This window comes from Salvia hispanica, chromosome 6, assembly GCF_029641045.1.
Source record: "Salvia hispanica isolate PSC_SH4W2 chromosome 6, Shi_PSC_v1, whole genome shotgun sequence".
NCBI classification, from domain to species: domain Eukaryota; kingdom Viridiplantae; phylum Streptophyta; class Magnoliopsida; order Lamiales; family Lamiaceae; genus Salvia; species Salvia hispanica.
The window spans coordinates 11,614,476-11,634,975 of NC_142697.1; the positions used below are offsets into that span (position 1 = coordinate 11,614,476).

General features: G+C 35.8%; 5 protein-coding genes across 8 annotated transcripts; 3 read left to right on the top strand and 2 right to left on the bottom strand.

The window, feature by feature from the left end:
• Positions 1 to 1,669: 1,669 nt before the first annotated feature.
• Positions 1,670 to 4,756, bottom strand: LOC125198205 (vacuolar protein-sorting-associated protein 37 homolog 1-like). 4 transcript variants are annotated; one of them, XM_048096609.2, is made up of 8 exons: positions 4,611 to 4,756; positions 3,816 to 4,025; positions 3,472 to 3,559; positions 3,359 to 3,398; positions 3,228 to 3,274; positions 3,034 to 3,154; positions 2,589 to 2,773; positions 1,670 to 2,331 (listed from the first exon to the last, which is right to left on the bottom strand). In XM_048096609.2, the coding sequence occupies exons 1-7, from the start codon at positions 4,625 to 4,627 to the stop codon at positions 2,610 to 2,612; spliced, it is 687 nt and encodes a 228-aa protein (XP_047952566.1). In that variant the 5' UTR covers positions 4,628 to 4,756; the 3' UTR covers positions 1,670 to 2,331; positions 2,589 to 2,609. The 4 variants fall into 4 exon arrangements, with proteins under 4 accessions (XP_047952566.1, XP_047952565.1, XP_047952567.1 ...); XM_048096608.2 differs by lacking the exon at positions 1,670 to 2,331 and having other exon boundaries at positions 2,483 to 2,773; XM_048096610.2 differs by lacking the exons at positions 1,670 to 2,331; positions 4,611 to 4,756 and adding an exon at positions 4,436 to 4,592 and having other exon boundaries at positions 2,483 to 2,773.
• Positions 1,740 to 2,479, top strand: LOC125198206 (Pollen Ole e 1 allergen and extensin family protein). Its single transcript, XM_048096612.2, has 2 exons — positions 1,740 to 1,908; positions 2,029 to 2,479. The coding sequence occupies exons 1-2, from the start codon at positions 1,740 to 1,742 to the stop codon at positions 2,373 to 2,375; spliced, it is 516 nt and encodes a 171-aa protein (XP_047952569.1). The 3' UTR covers positions 2,376 to 2,479.
• Positions 4,757 to 11,917: 7,161 nt separating the features above from the next.
• On the top strand, positions 11,918 to 13,293 carry LOC125205541 (protein RGF1 INDUCIBLE TRANSCRIPTION FACTOR 1-like). The gene is made up of 3 exons (XM_048104557.2): positions 11,918 to 12,244; positions 12,381 to 12,596; positions 12,774 to 13,293. Exons 1-3 carry the CDS (start codon positions 12,071 to 12,073, stop codon positions 12,960 to 12,962), a joined length of 579 nt encoding a protein of 192 aa, XP_047960514.1. The 5' UTR covers positions 11,918 to 12,070; the 3' UTR covers positions 12,963 to 13,293.
• A 2,299-nt stretch (positions 13,294 to 15,592) lies between these two features.
• On the bottom strand, positions 15,593 to 17,081 carry LOC125205540 (RING-H2 finger protein ATL52-like). Its single transcript, XM_048104556.2, has one exon. The coding sequence runs from the start codon at positions 16,574 to 16,576 to the stop codon at positions 15,782 to 15,784; it is 795 nt and encodes a 264-aa protein (XP_047960513.1). The 5' UTR covers positions 16,577 to 17,081; the 3' UTR covers positions 15,593 to 15,781.
• A 791-nt stretch (positions 17,082 to 17,872) lies between these two features.
• NCS1 (permease, cytosine/purines, uracil, thiamine, allantoin family protein) lies at positions 17,873 to 19,676 on the top strand. Its single transcript, XM_048104555.2, has one exon. The coding sequence runs from the start codon at positions 17,945 to 17,947 to the stop codon at positions 19,637 to 19,639; it is 1,695 nt and encodes a 564-aa protein (XP_047960512.1). The 5' UTR covers positions 17,873 to 17,944; the 3' UTR covers positions 19,640 to 19,676.
• The last annotated feature ends 824 nt before the right edge of the window (positions 19,677 to 20,500 follow it).

Here is a 20,500-nt window from a genome sequence, read left to right on the forward strand (position 1 = left end):
AGGGCTTAGATCATTAATCCCTAAATGTCAATACGATCAACGAAAATCGTCAATAAGACTATATAATTAATTCCAAAAAATATCAATAGGGATATTAATGTCAATTAACTACATGTTTAGTTATAACTAACTTTTAAAAGAAATCCAAAAACTTTAAATTCATATAACATATATCATATTAAAGATAATTTCATAAGGGATTCGAACGATATTATACATGCATATGTTCCGACGTCAAAATTTTTGAAAATTTTTAATTTTTTCGTACAAGCAGAAATGTCAACATACTATATAAAATATGTCAATATAATACGTGTAGAATGTCAATATAAGTAATGTGTTAACATTCTTAAAGCATTGTGTTGACATTCTCAAAGCATTGAGTTGATATTTTCGGAACACTATATTGACATTTTCATCCAAAACCCTAATGTGGAGTTTTTTTTATCTTTTTCAATTTAATTAATAAAAATAAAAATTACACGTGGCAAATTGTAGTTGTAGTTAGCAATTAAATGATGACTTAGCAATTGATCACTCCCTAATACTATAATGTGTATATTCAATTCTATCTACTTTCTATATTTTGGAACATAATTTCGATTTTTTCCCTTTTACACCACAAATTATGTTAAATTTAAATCTTTGTCACTTCAGAAAATTCATTTTCATCTATATTATTATTAGATAAAATTGAAAATATTATATATTAATTATTTCGAACTTTCGACGTCACCGACATCGAATGAACCCTATGGCTATTAAGTGGCTTGATCACCCCATCATAAAAATTCTGGCTTCGCTACTGCTTCGGACCGAGGTCTTCATAAGCTTCAATGAGGCATGTTGGAAAAAAAAACGCTCGTATTTGTTTAATTTTTACCAACTTAAAAAACAAACCTAAATATTGTGAGAACTGAGAGCACAAAGATGGCAAGGATTTTTTAGAAATTACGTCCTAATCCAAACTTGGGAATAATAATATAAGAAAGAATTTTTTTTGTTAGCGAACTTTGCCAAGATATCAATTTTAGTTCGTAACATTTGAAAATATCTTTTCAGGTCTATTAACTTTGATGTAATATCTTTTTTTCAGTGTTTTAAACTTTTTTGAACGAAAATATTCTTAAAGCCCAAAATGACATTTCAGCTATTTGATCTCCTTTCTTTATTAAAAATAAATGTTTAATGTATCTCTCTTAATTTTTTTTCTTTTTCTTCTCTTTTCTTCCCAATTTTTTCCATCTCTCTTTTAACAAAGGGCCTAAACAAATTAAGAGATAAATTAAATATTTTTATAAAAAAAAGAGAATAAATAGATTAAAATACCCTTAATAGATTTGAGAGTATTTCAAAAAAATTTGAAATAGTAAAAAAGTATTATATTAAAGTTAATCGTCTTCAAGAAATAGTTTCAAATATTATAGATCAAAATTGATATCTTAACTGCACATAGAAAAATGTTGTCTCGTAATATAAATACAGAGGTTTGACTATCCATTCATATGATTAAGGAGGGTTTATGAATTAGTAGTATTAATTAATGCAGTGCCTATGAATTATAAACTATAGTCAAGAAACAAGTTTATGGGAAGCACGTCATAGTTAGTGCCTTCCCACAAGATATACGACGACGATTCTTCTACTCACTCTATTATATATATATATATATGCACAACACAATTCACTCCAATTTATTCATTCATTCCAACAACACAAGTATAAGCAAAAGCATAAAAATGGGAGCACACATTCTCTTCACAGTCGCAGCAGCCCTGCTACTCCTGGCCACCGCCACCACCACCGCGACCCCGGAGTGCGACATCTTCCACGTCACTGGAAGCGTGCTCTGCCAGGAGTGCGGCGAGGGGTGGAATGAATGGGTCAATGGCGCCAACCCCATCCAAGGTACATTAAAAATGGAATGTTTCTTAAATGGGAAACAAAATCATCTCTACTTTTTTCACTTTCTTCGTTAACTCACAAAACAAAATTAGAAAATAAAATGTATGTGTGTTTTGATTGTAGGGTCCAAAGTGTCGGTGACGTGCTTGGACGAGAGGAGCAGGGTGGTGCAATACGCCAGTGACTTGACCGACGAAGCCGGAAACTTCGACGTTGCTTGTAATAAATATGTAAACGGAAAGAAGTTGAACCCGCAAAACTGCTATGTGAGGCTTGTGTCGTCGCCGGACCCTGTCTGCAACGTGGCAACCAACTTCGCCGGTGGCAAGACTGGGGTCAAGCTCCACCGCCCCAATGTCGTGTACAGGGACATTCTTAAATACGCGCTTGGCTCGTTCTACTACACCACTCCCATGTGCGATGATCCTGATACAAATGATCAAGATGATTCCGAACAGAACAACTACTAATGTATTTAATCATGTTTTTCTTTTATAATCATGATCTTTCAAATCATCTTATTATGATTATGTACCAAGTTCAATATCCAATTTTACAGACTATTTGGCAGATACAATAGATCAAATTCCAAATTCTTTCAACTATTAATAAGTCTGTTTGCACCATTTAAAATTCATAGGAAAACAGCAATTATATTACAATAATAGAACAATTGTGTACACCTTCCTAAACGAAGCGTTTGCTCAGCTGGTTGCACAAGTCTTCGCGGCGAGGTGGGTAAGAGTGCGTTTATGATAAGTATGCCTCATCTTCTTGTATTTCTGTACAAAGGCTGAAAGATCGACTTCTCTATCAAGGAGCTGCCGGTGCAGGGCCTCAGACTCCTCTTCTGTCTTAATCATCGCATCTGAGATAGTTACAATAACGACTCTGTTTAATGCATTAATATAAATATTTCAAGAAAGAATCGAACATCGACTGCTCTGCTTTATAAAGCCAACTAAGATAACTATCCCCTAGTGAGGAACTTAGTAAAGACCTGAGGCACCTGAAAGGCATGCGTGATGTGAAGTAAATTGTTGACGATGATGACCAATAAATGAAATATCAATGTCGTACGCATAAAGCGAAAAAGAAAGGCAGATGAAACTCAATTGTGTAGAGTACCTTGGAGCCGATGGATGAGTGATGAGGGAGAATAGTACTTGAGATTTTCGTCCTTTTTTCTTTCTAGTTCATGAAATTTTTCTTGAGCAGCAGCCAACTCTGTAGTTCGGATTATTCTGCACTAAATTCACAAACCAAATAGGTAAATACTGTTCCCTTCGATGGTGAACACAATGTATGATAATAAAGTTTACCTGATTCCTTAGCTCCATTATACGTGGTTCCTTTTCGAGATTCTCTCCTGGACTCATGAGAATTAATTTTATTTAGTACTACTATATAACTCGAAAATGGTAGTGAAAATTATGAAGAACAGAAAACTTACTTGCTAGCTGCAGTGTTTCATTCCTGAGTTCATCTCTGACCTGATGAGTAAATAGAAAGCATGGTTTAATACATATAGAATTTGGCATTAGAAAAAAAAAATCTGCCACTCACCCTATTTTGTGTTTTGACAGGTTCCAGTGAATGCAACAGATTTTGATACGCATCCTTGTCTGATAGAAGCTTTCTAAGTTCATCAACACTGACAATGTTAGGCAACAAAGATAACAATGAGAAACTTTCCCGGGGTATAAATTTAAAGCACTCATTAACATTTGTATATTAGAGTTACATTTGTATGCATTCTTTGCAAGTAGCTCATACACGTGCCAAATTCGAAAAGCAACATAATATCTTCGATCAAAAATAGGATGCTCCTCCAAAGTCATCGTAAGGGTTAAGGTCACAACAAGGGACCTAGAACATATTATGAAAATAAATAGAAAACTAGTGGTCACCTCTTATCTTTTAGCATAGCAATGATGCCGGCGGCCTCTGCAGGTGAAACATTTGACGAAGAATTTGGTCGGTCAGTCGGTCTCGATACACCAAAGCTGCTAGAGGTACTGGATCCAGGCGTTGTAGGGCGTGAGGAGCTGGATGAACTAATGACGGAAGATGGATACCATGAGTTTGTGGACATTTCCTGGGGGCGGGCCTGAGAGCCCCTGTAGGAAGACAGAACCGACATATCAAAGTTATATCTCAATATGTAGTTGCAGCCCACATAAATCAACAAAACAGATAGGAATCAAGCAAGAAGAGAGAGCAGTGTGCTTTGCTTACTCCATCTACTATATTATTGCTTAACAAATTACTGAAAAAGCTTAACAGAAATGGAGGATAAATAAACACATCATCAATACATGTCAAACAAAATTAACACTGTAAGTTAACTTGAAAATATTCATACTAATGCTGAAATTGGACAAATTTCACATTACAAACACTGTAACTGCAAAAAAAAAAAAAAAGACAGAACAGTAATCATAATAATTTTGTTGAGAATCAATATTACAAAAAAAATAAAAGGAAATAATCCTAATTACGTGTTAGGAAATCGAAAATTCTATGATACCAGAGACTAAAACTTCCTGGACGATTGGCCTTGAAACCGTTCTTTTCACGGATAAATATGAAAAAATCGGGAATTATCCAACAATCGTGGCATCTAACATGTTTCACTCATTGGTAGGTCACCGAATTCATATTAGGAAAAGAAAAAAAAGAGAGATTGGAAAAGGACTGATTACCAGAAATTCTTGAACATGACTTTGAAGAAGTAAGCCTAAGTCGTCGGTGGTTTGGTCAAAATATCAAACAAGAAAGAGAATCAGATGTTGCAAGCCCTAACATCTATAGATTTGTCATCTCAAATTACTTGTATTTATATGTCACACTACATATGAAACATTTGCTACACAAAATTTTTCTATATACAGTGGTATGCAGAGATTATATTAGTTCCTACTGATGAAATGTTTCATTTTCAGTACTTTCTTTTTTTTATTTTTCTCAATCAAAATAATGTATTACTAGAACTAAAAGTATATTTATTTTTATTTTATTTATTCTCTCTTAGATTATTCTCTATACTCAATATATAAAATAAACTAGTAAAATCGAATGCTACCTAAAAAATGAGTCATTTTCCTTGTTATGGAGGGAGTACGACAATTGTTTCATTTTTATTAGGAAAAAGGAGGTATAATTTTGAGTTTATTAATCTTTAATTATGATTATTTGCCACAACTAACTTCAAGGGAAAATTAATGTCAATTGCATAATAAATATCTAAAATCCATCATCATAATATTTGAACAATGCTTTATGCAAAGTTAACCAAAAAAATATAATTTAAACGATAAATTTTATCAAAATTTTAATTATAATTTAATTAGCTACTTTTATAAGTCAACCGAAAATTATGATTTAAATGACATTTTTCTCAATTCAATGAGATTAGATACAACTCTTAGTCTCGTACATCTCTCTCTTTCAATGAGATTAGATACAACTCTTAGTCTCGTACATCTCTACTCTTAGTCTCTCTCTTTTATAAGTACACCTCATGTATAATTTAATTCATCTAGTGTAGGTGTTTGGATTTAGAGTACCTACAGCGCGGATGGATGAACTCATTTCGGCGGGACGAGACGGGAGATGCGTTTCATGCATTCAATCCCAGCAGGACTCGCACCAAGGGGGAGGAACGCGGGTTGTCTCGCCACGCGTCTCTGGGTGTGCGCGTGTAGTCCACTCCCCGGTACGAATGAACTTCTTTTTAATAACTGTTTGATTTTTTAGAAAATATCAAAAATTAATATACTACTCCCCCATCCACTATGTAAGAGTCCTAATAACTCAGCACGAGTTTTAAGGAATCGCTTGACTTTATGAAGAAACGTATAAGGAGAAATTAAGTAGAATGAAGGATCCATTTTTTATACTTAGTTTTATAATGGATTGTTAGTGTAAAAATTAGTGGAATGTGAGATCAATATATACCAAAAGTGAAAATGTAAATGATTCTTTAAATCGTGGACAAACTAAAATGACAAAATGGTTCTTTAAATGGTGGACGGATGGAGTATAATTTTAAAATTATGTCACTTTCTCAAATATATTTTTAAATTATATTTTATTTCTATTTTTATATACTCTAATTCATTTTATAATCATCTCTAATACCGCATTTATAAAAACAAAAGCTCTCTCACTCAATTTTCTCTCTAAATTTCGTTCTCAGTTGTGCAAATCAAGTATGTCTCACGATAGTAACAATTCATAACGATCGGGATGAAGCAACCTAAAGGCTCATTCGGGATTAACTTTCAACGCCGTCTCCACATGCGGTGAGGGTTATTTTTGCGGACCGCAAATATATTGACAATCCATGACAAATACTTCCAAGAAAGACTAGAACTATCGGTCGGTAAAGTCTAACGACACTGCAAAAGTGTACATCTACACTCCGACATCTTCATACTGGGCAAATGTATCGTTTCTACGAATACTTGCACCTTGTCAAATCTATTGACCACGAATGCTTGAAAAAATTCTGCAGAGGCATTTGCGACGTCTTCAGAGCAAAATATCTTCGGACACCCACCACTAACGATTGCCAACAGTTACTTCATCTTCACGAAGCACACCCAACTTCCTCGAGATGCTTGACAGCATTTGATTGTGCTACAAGGCCGGTCACCCAACGATTGTACAAGAGGCAGTCGTCGACTACCATATGTGGATTTGGCATGCGTTTTCAGAATCTACGGATTGAACAATGATGTCAACATGCTCAACTACTCCGACGTCTTCAACAATGTTTTAAATAGATGATCATTGACTATATTCTTCATGGCCAACACTCGACGCTACAACATGGGTACTATCTCACCGATGGTATCTTTCGAGATAGCTGACCTTCGTGAAGACGCTCAACATGCTGCAAGACCCCAAACATGTTCTTTTTTGCGCGGTTGCAAAAGGCTACTTTTGGAATTGCAGCAGAAGATCTATTCTAGATGATTCTTTGATTTACATATACACGTGTACAGAAAGCTAGCATACTCGAGAAAACATAAATATGATAATCATATGCATATAATTGATACTTAAACATTTGCAATTAATCACATATCACATAATACAATCAATTCATGCATTAATCACATAAAGCGAACCGTAGACTTCCGAGTAAAGGCCAAACGTGGTCCTAAACATATGACGATTTTACGATTTTGGTCCAGAACATTATCTTGTAAATTATTTCATCCATCACAATTGAAAATGTGCCAGATTTAGTCCTTTTTGGATGGCGCCGTTTAAAATTGACGGTCAAGGGGTGTTTAAACTATTTTGACTGGATTAGGGTTTAGATTATGTAAAGGTCAATTTTGGTCCTAAACATATGACCAAACTACAAATTTGGTCAAAAACATTTACTTTTTGAAAAACGGGTTCATAACAAATGAAAATACCGCCAAAATAGTCCTTTTTTATGGTTCCGTAAAAAAACTAACGGTCAACGATAATTGCACAGTGGCATGACCGTTAGTTTTTTTACGGAACCGTAAAAAAGGACCACTCTGATAAGGATTTAATTTATTATGGAATTATTTTTTAAAAAAGTGAATGTTTTGGACCAAATTCGTATTTTGATCATATGTTTAGTACCAAAATTGACCTTAACTATTATAGTAGGAGTTTCAATCCTATAATGAGTATAAAATATATTAATAAAAAATATTCAATTGATTCAATTACTTTAAATAATTAATTTAATTAGGTGTTTTGTTCTTGATTTATATTATGAATACAATTAGATATATGTATAAAACATTAAAAAGAAAGAAGAAAAAGAAGAGAAAAGAAAAAAAAACATTTACTAAGGAGAAAAAAGAAAAAAGAAAGGAAGATAAAATACTAAAAAGAAAAAAGAAAATGAAGAAAAAAAGAAAGAAGAAGAAACTAAAGAAGAAAAAAAGAAACAAGAATGGAAGAAAAAAAAATCACATGTTTGGTACTCCCTCTGTCCCAACTAAGTTGAGACAAATATTCTGAGCACGGAGATTAATAAATTATGTTGAAGAGTAGGAAAGATGAATAAGTAGGAAAGATAAAGAGAGTAAACTAGATGGTGGAATAAAGTAACAGTGATTGAATGTTTTATTTTTTGTTAAAAAGGAAATGACTCAACTTAGTTGAGACATCACAAAGAGGAATACGACTCAATTTAATTGGGGCGGAAGGAGTACTATTTAATTGAAATTTCCAAAAATATCATCCATAACCAAAGGAGTACTATTTAATTGAAATTTACAAAAATATCCTCTATAACCAAAAAATCACATGTTTGGTACCTAGAGTTATCTTTGTCACGGGGTACCAAAAACGATATAAAATAAAGATCATGCATCATTTATGTGTGAAAGTGAAAGATCAGGTACCATGTATGTAGTTCACTCAATTATTTAATATCGTTTTTATAAAACGAGTGCTGAAAAGTCAATGGGGCTGCTAAAGTGGGAGGGAGGGAGTATCATTTTTATAAAATGAGTGCAGAAAAGTTAAAGTGACTCCTAATGTGGGACTTCCACTTTAACTATAGCATTTCATGCGTTGAAGATAGAAATATCCATTAATTAATACTCGAGTCTGCTATCTGACTTATATTAATTAACACTCCATCCGTCCCTTAAAAATATACTCCCTCCGTCCTATAATAGATGTCACACTTTCCTTTTTAATTTGTCCCACAAAAGATGTCACATTTCTTCTTTTAGAAAAAGTTCCATCATCAATTATAAAATTATATTTTCTCTCACCACTTAATACACAAAATAACATCTCCTAAAATTCCGTGCCATCTCCCAAGTGAGACATCTACTAGAGACGGAGGGAGTACCACATTTGCCATTTTGGGACGTTCTTTAAAAATAGACCAATTCTATTTAAGGAAACATTTTTCTCTCTAATGAGGTGAGTCTCATTCTCCACTAACAATACTCCAATCACTTGTTCTATAGGCTCTCTTACTTTATCAATTGATAATTAAAACTCATGTCATTCCAAATAATGTCTATTTTTAGTGACAGATGGAGTATCTTTTTCTAAGAGTGGTCTTGTTTAGAAATTCCTTTTTATTAATCATGGAAAAAATTCCATACTGGCCAGGTTCAGAATAATAAAACATATTCTAAACACCTTTTGAGGATATTATGAAACTAGACTCTTCCAACACACGTTGCATTGCAATAACCCTACTAGCCCCGCCTAGATAATACTCCCTCCGCCCCCAAAGAATATGCACTTTGAGTTCGGCACATGTTTTAATACAAAATTAGTAAAGTAAGAGAGAGGTAGAGAGAAAAAGTAAATAAAGTATTGTTAGTGGAGAATGAGCCCCACCTCATTAAAGAGAAAAGAGTTTCAAAATTAGAAAATGCATATTCTTGTGGGACAGACTAAAAAGGAAACAGTGCATATTCTTGTGGAATTGAGGGAGTAATGACCGCTACCAATTTACTAGGATTATTGGGTAACGAAAGACCCTCGCCATTTGATAAGTCAAATTAGTTCTAAAAAATTATCGTATGCTCAATGTTATGTCAACAATGGTTAAGACGCGATAAATCGACCGAGATCTCGTCTTTCAGTAAATAGCAGGGAAGACTTATCTCACCGTTAGACCCATTCAGTACTATACTAGACCGATGTCATGATTTCCTAAGGTAAGGAAATTATTGGACCGTTGCAACCTTTCCGGATAGATGGTCAAAATCTATTTAGGTTGTGAAACTGGTTTTCCTTCTAAAAGGATCGACAAGTTACCTACTGTGAACGCCGCTCACAACTTGCCTACTTTGTAGAAGCCTTAGACTAATTTTGCATATCCTATGTATTAGAAATTAAACATAATTAATAAATACATAAGCAAAACACATTGTAATAAAATATTCATTCTCATAAATATGATAAAAAATGTGTAAATAGTTTATCACATATACACGCATTCAAAATATATTTTTGCAGTATACAAACTCTAACAACTGTTGGGAAAGATGTCGAATGAGCGTTCGAGGTTCTGCAATCACGCTTAGCGGTTGTCAAAGCATTTAGTCATTCTTGGTATATGGACGCCATCACTGACATCGTGTTTGCGTGTATTATCATGCACAACATTATCATTGAAGACGAAGAAACAAACGCGACAAATTACTACTAACAATAATATACCGCCACAAATATTGTACTCCATTGAAAACAAAATACAAAGCTGTCTCTTACAGTCTTACCCTATACCAGGAGTGGCATAATAAAACATAATTTTTCAGTAATTAATTAACATATAAAGCATAGTGATGAGTGAAGATCGCTATAGATGAAGATTCAAGTGTGCGCTTATTAATATTCTCTACTTGTTTATAGATTGTTAATCCCAATGGTCTTAGTTTTGTGCCAAACTTGATTGCTCCGCCAGCAATAAAGATGTATTCTTTTCTGTTCATTTCTTCGTACTCCTTGTTTCTTGAATTTAATCAAATGGATTCCTTTTATCCTTTTCTTATCATCCTCAAATCTTTAGTGCGAAATAATTATTATCTTCTCTCTTCGTCATTAAGATGAGTTCAATTTCAAATATCTAATGCATAGTATTTAATACACATTGTTTGAGATTCACAAATGAAAAGAAACCACAAAAATATGTCAATCGTGTACCCTTAGATTTACATTGTCTTTCACATGTAATAGAACGAATATTGGAACAAAGTTAGAGCATTGAAACACTCGTTGGATATGGTGGAAATTACATTCACCTGATATATTATTTAATTGCAAATTTAATTTGGATTTATCCTGGTTGTTATATAAACTATATCGGTTCTTATCTTTGAAGAGACAGGTAGAGTCAAATAAAGTATTCTAGGCATAAGTTTAATCAAAAAGATATTGACTAATCCTAACTGATTATCTCTAGAGCACGAGTGCTTTTCTCCTATTTCGGAGAGATGAAGTGAGTTTTGGGCGTTTGATGACAGGCCAAAAAAGGGTAGGCCTAACCACTTGATAAATTAAAACAATAATCATATTTTCTAAATTAATTTGTTATGGAGATTGGAGAATAATTGTACCCAAACTCTACCACGTATATATGCAGCTCTTCATAAATTTTTGATGTAGTCTAGTAACAACTCAAAAATTCGGTATCATATCGTTAAAATATTAATGTTATATTTTTAAAAATACTATGGCATTACGTCCATATCTCAGTTGGTCAATATAAATTAAATATTCTTGTAAGAAGATGTGTTCATTATCCTAATAATTAAAATATTTTTCTAGCGGTTTTGTAAATCAAGAATAGTTGTACATAATCAAACATATTTCCTTATTTGAACGGTCTCTAATAAATATTTTATTTCACTTTTATTATTTTTAGTAAGTGGTTCACGTATTCTACTAACTGACTATACTTATAATTATTTCAAAATTAATACTCACACAAAGTGAGATTCTAATTCCACTAACTTTTTTCACCTATTCTTCTATGCAAAGTCAAAAAATTTATTGAAATTTATACCGATTAAATATAGGATATTTAATGGGGACGGGAGTGAACAGTATAATAGTGTTAGTATTGAAGTGGTTATCTTTAACGAAATTTATCCATAAAAAAGCAGTCAGATATCAAAATCGTGACATGGTGAAAAAATTAAAAAAAAGAATTCCTTAGCTTATGTTTAATTATTCCGGACGTGACATATTGCCTAAATCTCACTCTTTGTAATTAGCAGAAGTGAAGGGGGAGCGTGAATAATGGGAAAGCTTGAGGGTATTTCAGACTATTCGGAACTTAGAGTAGATCACTCAAGCAAACTAAACGACGTCGTAGCTGGCCGAACTATGAAGATCCAAAATATTGCGCCAAACGCAAAACCAATCCCTCTTCACATCCAACGGCCCAAGAAAATCCTGAGCCACCCCTCGCAATCCTGGCCCTTGATTCTTCATAACATTAGGCTTTTGTCCCTTCCTTTGCTTGGTATAGTTTAGTTGTTGGTATTTAAGTTGCTGGTTGTTTAGGTTAGGCCTCCTCTCTCTCTTCCCTTCTCTTTCTCTCTGCAAAAAATTTCCCTCTCGGAATCCAAATTTGAGAATGCCACACAATCTCTCTCTAAATTAAATACAGTGAATTCGATTGGGCACAATGCTGGCTCCTCCATGGCTGGAGAGGCTTCTAAGCACCTCTTTCTTCAACATCTGCCGCAGCCACAGCGACGCCGCCCGGAGCGAATGCAATATGTTCTGCTTGGATTGCAATGCCGGCGCCTTCTGCTTCTACTGCCGCTCCTCCAAACACAAGGATCATCAAGTTATTCAGGTATTACAATTTTTTCAATTCGATTAATTGATTGTAGCGTACGTTACGTCAATTGAGAGGGGGCGTTACATCAATTGAGAGCTTCCTTGTTTTCTCCACCGATTAATTGCGACGGCATTGCGAATTTGAGTTGCAGATTCGGAGATCTTCGTATCACGATGTGGTGAGGGTTTCCGAGATTCAGAAGGTTTTGGATATAAGCGGAGTCCAGACGTATGTGATTAACAGCGCACGGGTTTTGTTCCTCAACGAGCGGCCTCAGCCTAAAGGTGGGAAAGCAGTCTCTCATCTCTGCGAAATCTGCGGGAGAAACCTCTTAGACACATTCCGCTTCTGTTCTCTCGGATGCAAGGTTGATTTTCTCTCTCTCTCTCTACTTAAATACTCAATTATCTTAATCAAGATGATTAATGAGATGACGACTGTGCTCATCAATAATCATAATTCGCAATTCAACTAATTAATTTATTGTTTTCAATTTTCATATTTCAAAATTGACATTGGAATGTATGTATTATATGAATGTTAGCTTGTAGGAATAAAGGGAAATGGGGAAGGAAGCTTTATTATCCAAGGAATATCGGCGTCATCATCATCAAATCAAGAGGAGGAAGAATTGCGTGAGGGGTCACAACAAGACATATACCCGCCCACGCCCCCTCCACCTCCAAGATCAAGAAGAAAAGGCATTCCTCAAAGGGCACCTTTTAGGTCATAATTCTTTTTTTTTTTTTTTCCTATTTACAAATTCAATTAACAAAATTACTCCTAAACTACTTTATACAACTCACATTTTGGGGTCATTGTCCCCCCTCATAAAAAAGCAATTGTAGGTACCAATATTTAATTCAAATCCATGGATTCTTTCTTTCCTTCCTTTTTTTTTTCTTCTTCACAAAAAAAAAAGAGAACAAAATGTGTTGATGATATTGATGATTAATAATGTGAAAGAATTGTTATTGAAATTTGTTTGCAAGGATGTATTATGTACATTATTGTAATTAACAAAGAAATTTAGTATTTATAAAAGTAAAGTTGGGCATTTAAAAGTCCGTCCCGTTTCATATACTATAGTTTTCATGGGGCCATCAACTCACATGCTTCATTTACATAAAGAAAAACGCCTTTTATTTTCTGTTTATTAACATTATAACATGCAATGAGGCAAATAACCTTTCTTTTATCGTTACTCGATTTGGATATTTTCTCTCCTTTGTTTAATGCTGCCCTTTACTTAATCTCTAATTTAATCTCTAAATCTAAGCAAAATTTTAGTCTTTATATTTCAACAATCTGAAGTAAGGAAAGTTCTATTCGAAGAAATCGAGGTTTGATGTTTAGTCTTTTTAGACGAAGAGAGCAAGCAATTCTTTTATTCATCGGACAGATTATTGTTAATTTAAAATGAGTTTTGAAGGATTAAATTATTAATTTAACAGGTAGGGAGAAGGTTCGTTTTATCGTGGTTTGAAGCAATGGATACTCCCTTCAACCAATCAATTAATTAGTAGCAATTTGATTAGCTAACTAATTAATCCTTTTGGTAGCATTGATAAATTCAAACGTATTAATCTCACTAGGGCCATGGGGGCCACTCTATGAATATAAATACTATACATACATAGGCCAGCAACATGTATGGTCCTAAGTGAAATATAGAATTGGTATAGGTGGTTGAATTTTTATGTTTAATTTGATAATGAATTTGTGGAAAATAGGCCGTAAATAGTGCGTTGCGTAGAGACTAGTATTTAATGGCCAAATGCACTTCTATTGGCTTTACTTGTCAATTGAATGCTCTCTCTATTAATCACTTAATTAAAATTATCATTTACTAGTATATCTTTCGATTTTACAACTCATTTGTGCTGAAATCAAATTGACTAATTTTAGGAGGTCAATCCACTTCTGGCGCATTTGCTTGCTATATCCATCAATCCATCTAACAACCTCTGTTTATTCAATCCGTTTTATTGATTTACAAACTATATGATCAACTCATTTCACTCAAAAGAAAACCATTTTACAAGAATTTATACAATCTTCTCTAATTTATGTTATATGGAGAGGGAATATAATATAAGAGAAAATAAAATAAAAAAATTAGAATATTTTTTAGAAATATTTTATTTTAAGAGCTACATCTAAAAAGGGGAAAATGTGTCACTTGAATATATACCAAATTCGACTGAATTAGAATTAGGTGAATAGTTAAGGTTTGTGATGCATGATGGTAGTTTGGTTTTTCCATAACTGTTTGAATCATGTTAGTGTAAATTTATTTATATCAATATCATGTTATCGTATTTAATTAGGACCAGTTATTTTGGCAATGATGCCCATGTGCCCATCGTGATCCTATTTATTATGTATCATCTCTTTATTTAAGTACTAGTAGAATTTAGTAGCTGCATAGCGCCATCAATCATTTTATATATTTTTCAAACAATTGATTTGACTGGATAAAAAGATTAGTTTGGAGTCATAATATTTGAATTATGAAGAAATCTTAGACAAAATTTGGTTCAATATTAATAATTTCACTCTAGCATTTAGCATAAATTGGTTATTTAGGCCTAATTTTAGATCAATTCGCCAGTCTATATATCAAATGTAGGCCCATTATTAGCAGGCTTTTGGGTGATGTCAAATTTATTTTTCAATTTTTAAGGCCCAGAGAAGCGTGTTCTATTAAGCCCAAATTTGGTCACTTGTGTCACGCACCTACGTCTTGGTGTGCCGTCGTCGCATACTCCATTGGCAAGAGCTGGATACTTGGACACACAGCTAGAATGAGAGATCATGGATTGTTTTCATAGTGCTCCAAGAAACTAGATTGCTACCAAGAAATATAGAATAGACAGATGCAGATCATCTAGTTTAAAATAAAACGAACTCAGTCAACATCAGAATATGTAACAAGAGTAAATTAAGAGCTACAGCTAAAAGGTAAGCCCAAAAATTGAATACGTTTTACTTTATGGCGAATTCATTTTACCGCTTGAAAATGGGCAACAATAGGATTAGATCTGCAAACTTGGGTATCCGAACCCGAAATCTTTAAAATATTGTACCCAATGTCAAATCCGCATGCATGTGAATTCGGATACCCAAATCCGACTAATTGAGTACCCGTAAACCCTAAATTATTATGGTTCAGATTTATTCAATTTATATAAATTATACATTATGGATTTATGGTCACTGTAGAAGTTATAAAATTAACAATACTTATTGACTATCGATCACTGAAATTTAAACTTCAAATTTAGTGATTTAGTTTTCTCATTGTTATGAAAAGTATGACTTTAAATGGTGTATATAATATTTTTCAGACATCTATACTAATATTCTTTCGAATTTGAAAATCTAAAAGGTGCAAAATGCAATTTTTATGTTCCAAATTTGAAATACAGTAGTATTTCTTTAAAATTACAACAGACTTACTAAAGTTTGGATCATATACGTGAATTCGAAATTACTGAACATCATCCTTAGCTTTCCTCATACTAATAATTAATTTAATAAATAATTAATTTAGTAAGGTAGAATTGAATTTGTGTGATTAGTCCGCAAGCAAGAGATGGACCTGAGCCACTTGTGATCGAAGTGGCTCAACGACCCACTCCTCCTTATAGTAATTTGATCTGTGGAGGAAGACAAAAACGACGTCGCACCCGCACAATTAGTCCTCTGCACATCAATCACCACAACCGACTGATCCATCGACAGCGACCGCTTCAGCCGCGCCGACGACGACCTCCGCTCCATCGGCGTCATCAACGACGCGCAATTACGGAGCAAACCAACCGATTGCCCCATCGACGACGGCTCAACGCTACTGCTCTCGCCACGATTAATTGGATCCACGGCTAGATCTGGAGATGCCGGTGCCGAATCTGTTTCCTGGCGGAGCACGGGCATCCGGCAGAGCGGACAGCTGGTGTGCGCCGCGAACCACTGGTCGATGCAGGAAACATGGAAGGCGTGGGTGCAATTAGGCAGCAGACGCACGGAGTCCTCGTCCTCGAATTCCCCCAAGCACACCGCGCATTCTCCTCCCTGATCGACGCCGCGGCGGCGCTTCCATACGGAGAAGGCGAGGATCGGAATCGATTTGACGAATTTCTCGTCGACGCCGGTCGGAGGCGGCGGCTGTGCCGCATCGGCATTTGCGGCGCGGCGCTTTAAGCAGTAGTTGGCGAGTAAGAGGTGGTAGGCCATTATAGCGATGACTGTGGCAACTATGCCGAGCATAGATATGAGTAACGGATTGAAGAAGGAAGCGTTAGTGCCGCTTTGTACCGTAGGCGGTGAGCTCAAGCCCTCCATCGTTCATCACATGTACTGTACGAAAATTTCCAGTCCAGGTATGTTTTCTCTTCTCTGGATTAAGTGTTGTTTGTGTATTTGAAAGAAGCAGATGCTACTACTATCTACTCAATCAATCGATGCGTATATATAATGTGCTACTGATATTATCCAAATGAAAAAATAATGTATCTTGGATCACCTACATTTTGGGAATTTTGGAGATCTTTGAAAGAGGCAAATGTTTGTGCGCACGTGTTAGAAAAATAGAGGAAGGGCGAGAGAAGAAGGGTGGTTGTGCGACAAGTGGGAGGAGGAATTGGACTACGGCGTTGATGAGGCGATTAAGTTGTTGAGAGTTTGGTGCAATTTATGATATGGTTAATCGTGGATGGGTGATTTGTCATGTGATGTTGCTTGCTCCTCTTAGTTACTTCATTATACTATTCGTTAAATACTGTAGACTTGATAACATCATAAGATTTGGTTTCTGCTAATCTGCTATGCATGGTTGGCATATCGGAATTTTGAATAAACGAAGATTTTTCCCTTCAATCATTGTGGAATTAAAAAAATTATTAATGATTGTAAAAATAATTTTATTTGGATTAATTAATTTGAGTACATGTCCACTTGTTTATTTTATAAAATAGATTGCAGATCCATGAGAGAGAGAGAGAGAGTGGAAATATACAAAACAAATGGGCTGCCACTATTTCAATCGCTGTTAATTGAAAATTGGGTTAATCATTATCATATCCTTTTTAAAAAGATTTAGTATTAGGCCGACATGGATACAACCAACCCAATAAATAGACTATGGCAGCCAAAGCAGGAAAAGGTCTGCTCCTTCTCCGTATATATAATAATACTAGTAAATAGAAAATCATCCATTTAAATTGCTTATTCTTGTAATAAATCCTCTTCTTTTACCGAGTTGTCTCTTGTTATTTTTCATCTTTAAATGGAGAATAGAAAAAAATGAAATGACGCTGTTAGTATTATTGATTGCCAGTTTGCCACTTTCCTTTTAGTTATCCAAATGGCAAATACCATGATTCATTTTGATATGAATATTCTTGTTGCATGTGCAGCATGTGGAATCAAACAATCATATATTCATAATATAGCAATCAGATCTGAGCCAGACTTATCTGATTCTAGTCCAGCTATTATCCGATCTGTCAAAAGTGACACAATAAGATACTAAAGTGAGAAACCCCTCTTATTGGTCAGCTTCTACATTGGAAAAATGATTCAAACTTAGGAGTATTTCATAAAATAAGTTATTATTGACTCGACGTGCGACTTTAATTCCACCATTCATATCTCATCACCAAATCATCGTCAAACTCTGAGATACCACACATCTCAAACTCCAAGAATCCCATGGTGTCCACAATTTTGAGCTTCAATCTCCATCTCCACCCCCACCACCAAAGCCACCTCTTCTCAAACCCCAAAACCAACTACCTCTTGAAGAAATCAGCAATATTCACAACCAACTTAACTAGAAAATTCTCCCTCCTCCCCAAAAAATGCTACCCCGATCCCTCAATGATATCATCATCATCATCATCAAATCAATCTCAATTAATCTCCCAGTTTGGAGATGTTGAGCCGGACCCCACCCTCATAAACGATGACCTAAAGCCGACGCCCCCGGCCCACCGGACTCTCTCTGGGCTGGATATGGCCAGCCTGTGGGTAGGGCTGGTGGTGGGGGTGCCATCATATTACCTAGCCGGCAGCCTAGTCGACCTGGGCATGGCCTGGTGGCAGGGCATCGCCACCGTGGTGGCTGCCAACGTAATCCTCCTATTCCCACTCGTCCTAACCGGCCACCCGGGCACCAAATACGGAATCTCCTTCCCAGTCCTAGCCAGATCCTCCTTCGGAATCCGCGGCGCTCATATCCCCACTCTCTTGCGAGCCCTGGTCGGGTGCGGCTGGTACGGGATTGAGTCATGGATCGGCGGTGAAGCAATCCTCCTCCTCCTTCCAGAAAGCGTGAAAGCGTCATCCCTTGCATTGCCAGTAAACTGGCTTGGCACTTCACCCCTGGCGTTCAGTTGCTTCATCGTGTTCTGGCTGCTGCAGCTCGGAACATTCTGGAACGGGATCGAAGGGATACAACAGATTGAGAAATACGCAGCTCCGGTTCTGAGCCTGCTCACTCTCTCCCTCCTCATGTGGTCGTATGTTCGAGCTGGCGGCTTCGGCCACATGCTCTCCCTCTCATCAAAGCTTTCGAGCTCCGAATTCTGGGCTCTGTTCTTCCCTTCACTGACAGCAAACATCAGTTTCTGGGCTACTCTAGCGCTAAACATCCCTGACTTCACTCGCTACGCCAAGAGCCAGCATGATCAAATCATAGGCCAAGCCGGTCTCCCCTTGTTCATGGGAGCATTCACATTTGTGGGGCTGGCAGTGACTTCCTCCACCACAGTCATATTCGGTGAAGTCATTTCCAGCCCAATCCAGCTTCTGGGGAGAATAGGTGGGATTTGGACCAAGATCTTAGCTATATTAGGCATAAGCCTGGCCATCATCACCACCAACGTGGCAGCCAACGTGGTCGCCCCAGCGAACGCGCTCGTCAATCTGAGCCCTTCCGTCTTCACGTTCCGGAGGGGGGCCCTGCTGACGGCGCTGCTGGGGATTGCCTTCCAGCCTTGGAGGCTGCTGCAGTCCAGTGAGAGCTTCGTGTACACGTGGCTGGTGGGGTACTCGGCGTTTCTGGGGCCCATCGCTGGGGTGATTCTGGTGGATTATTATTTGATCAAGGGTGCGGAGTTGAGCGTGGGGGATTTGTACACGATGAGCCCGAAAGGGGCTTACTACTACTTTGGTGGCTTCAATGTGGCTGCGATTGGGGCGTTGGTGGTTGGGGTTTTGCCTGTGGTTCCTGGTTTCTTGAATAAGCTTGGAATGTTGAGATCCGTTCCTCAACCGTTTGTGCTTATTTACAACAATGCTTGGTTCATTAGCTTCTTCTTAGCTGCCTTTGTGTACTGGCTATTGATCAAACTCACAGCTGCCTCATTCTCACACATTTCTGTTTATAATTGTCACACAAAATAAAAGCTATGTGGAGGGAGGAGTATCATTTTTCTACAAATCTGCTTCTAATTTTAGTTATTTCAATATTAAAAATTTATAAAGAATCTAGTGAAAGATAACAAGAAAAATGTGATTGTAACACTTAAAAATCATGGCTTACATAACGGTACAGGAGAATCAATGAAACTTAATTCATGCTGCTTGCAGAATATAAATAGAAGCATTTTCTTTATTAATGAGTAAATTCTGTTATTGGTCGTAATATGGTTGGAAATTGGGATAGCACATATATTGGGCCTAGCTCATGTAGAACTCCAATTGAGCAGGGTTTCACGTTTGGATCGTGATTCGTAAAGCCCACTTATTTCTGCCTATTTCAGCGAGTGATTAACAGGCATACCAAAGTTTTGCCCAATAATATAGCTTTCAGTTCGTTATGAATTGATGATGAAATCTATAATTCTCAAATGATTTGCGGAACGCAAACTCCGACATTCACGTCAGCAACAAATTTGGATATTTAGGGTGCGTTTGGAATACGGAATTGGAATTGAATTGGAATTGCAATTCTATGGAATTGAATTGAGTGGAATTGAATTCCAATTCAATTCTAAATCCATTGTTTGGCATTATTACAGAATTAATGTAGAATTGTATTATAATTCCAAATTCATTGTTTGGTTACTTAAAGATTGACATATATTTGGAATTGGTATAAACATTATTAAAATAACATTAACTATCTTAAGATTACTATCACATTCAATTATCACGTTCAATTAGATCCATATACTATAATATCATACATCTAAATTAAATAAATAGATAAATTTTTTTTCTTATCTTCTAAAGCTAATATATAAATAAAATCAGTACGTGACA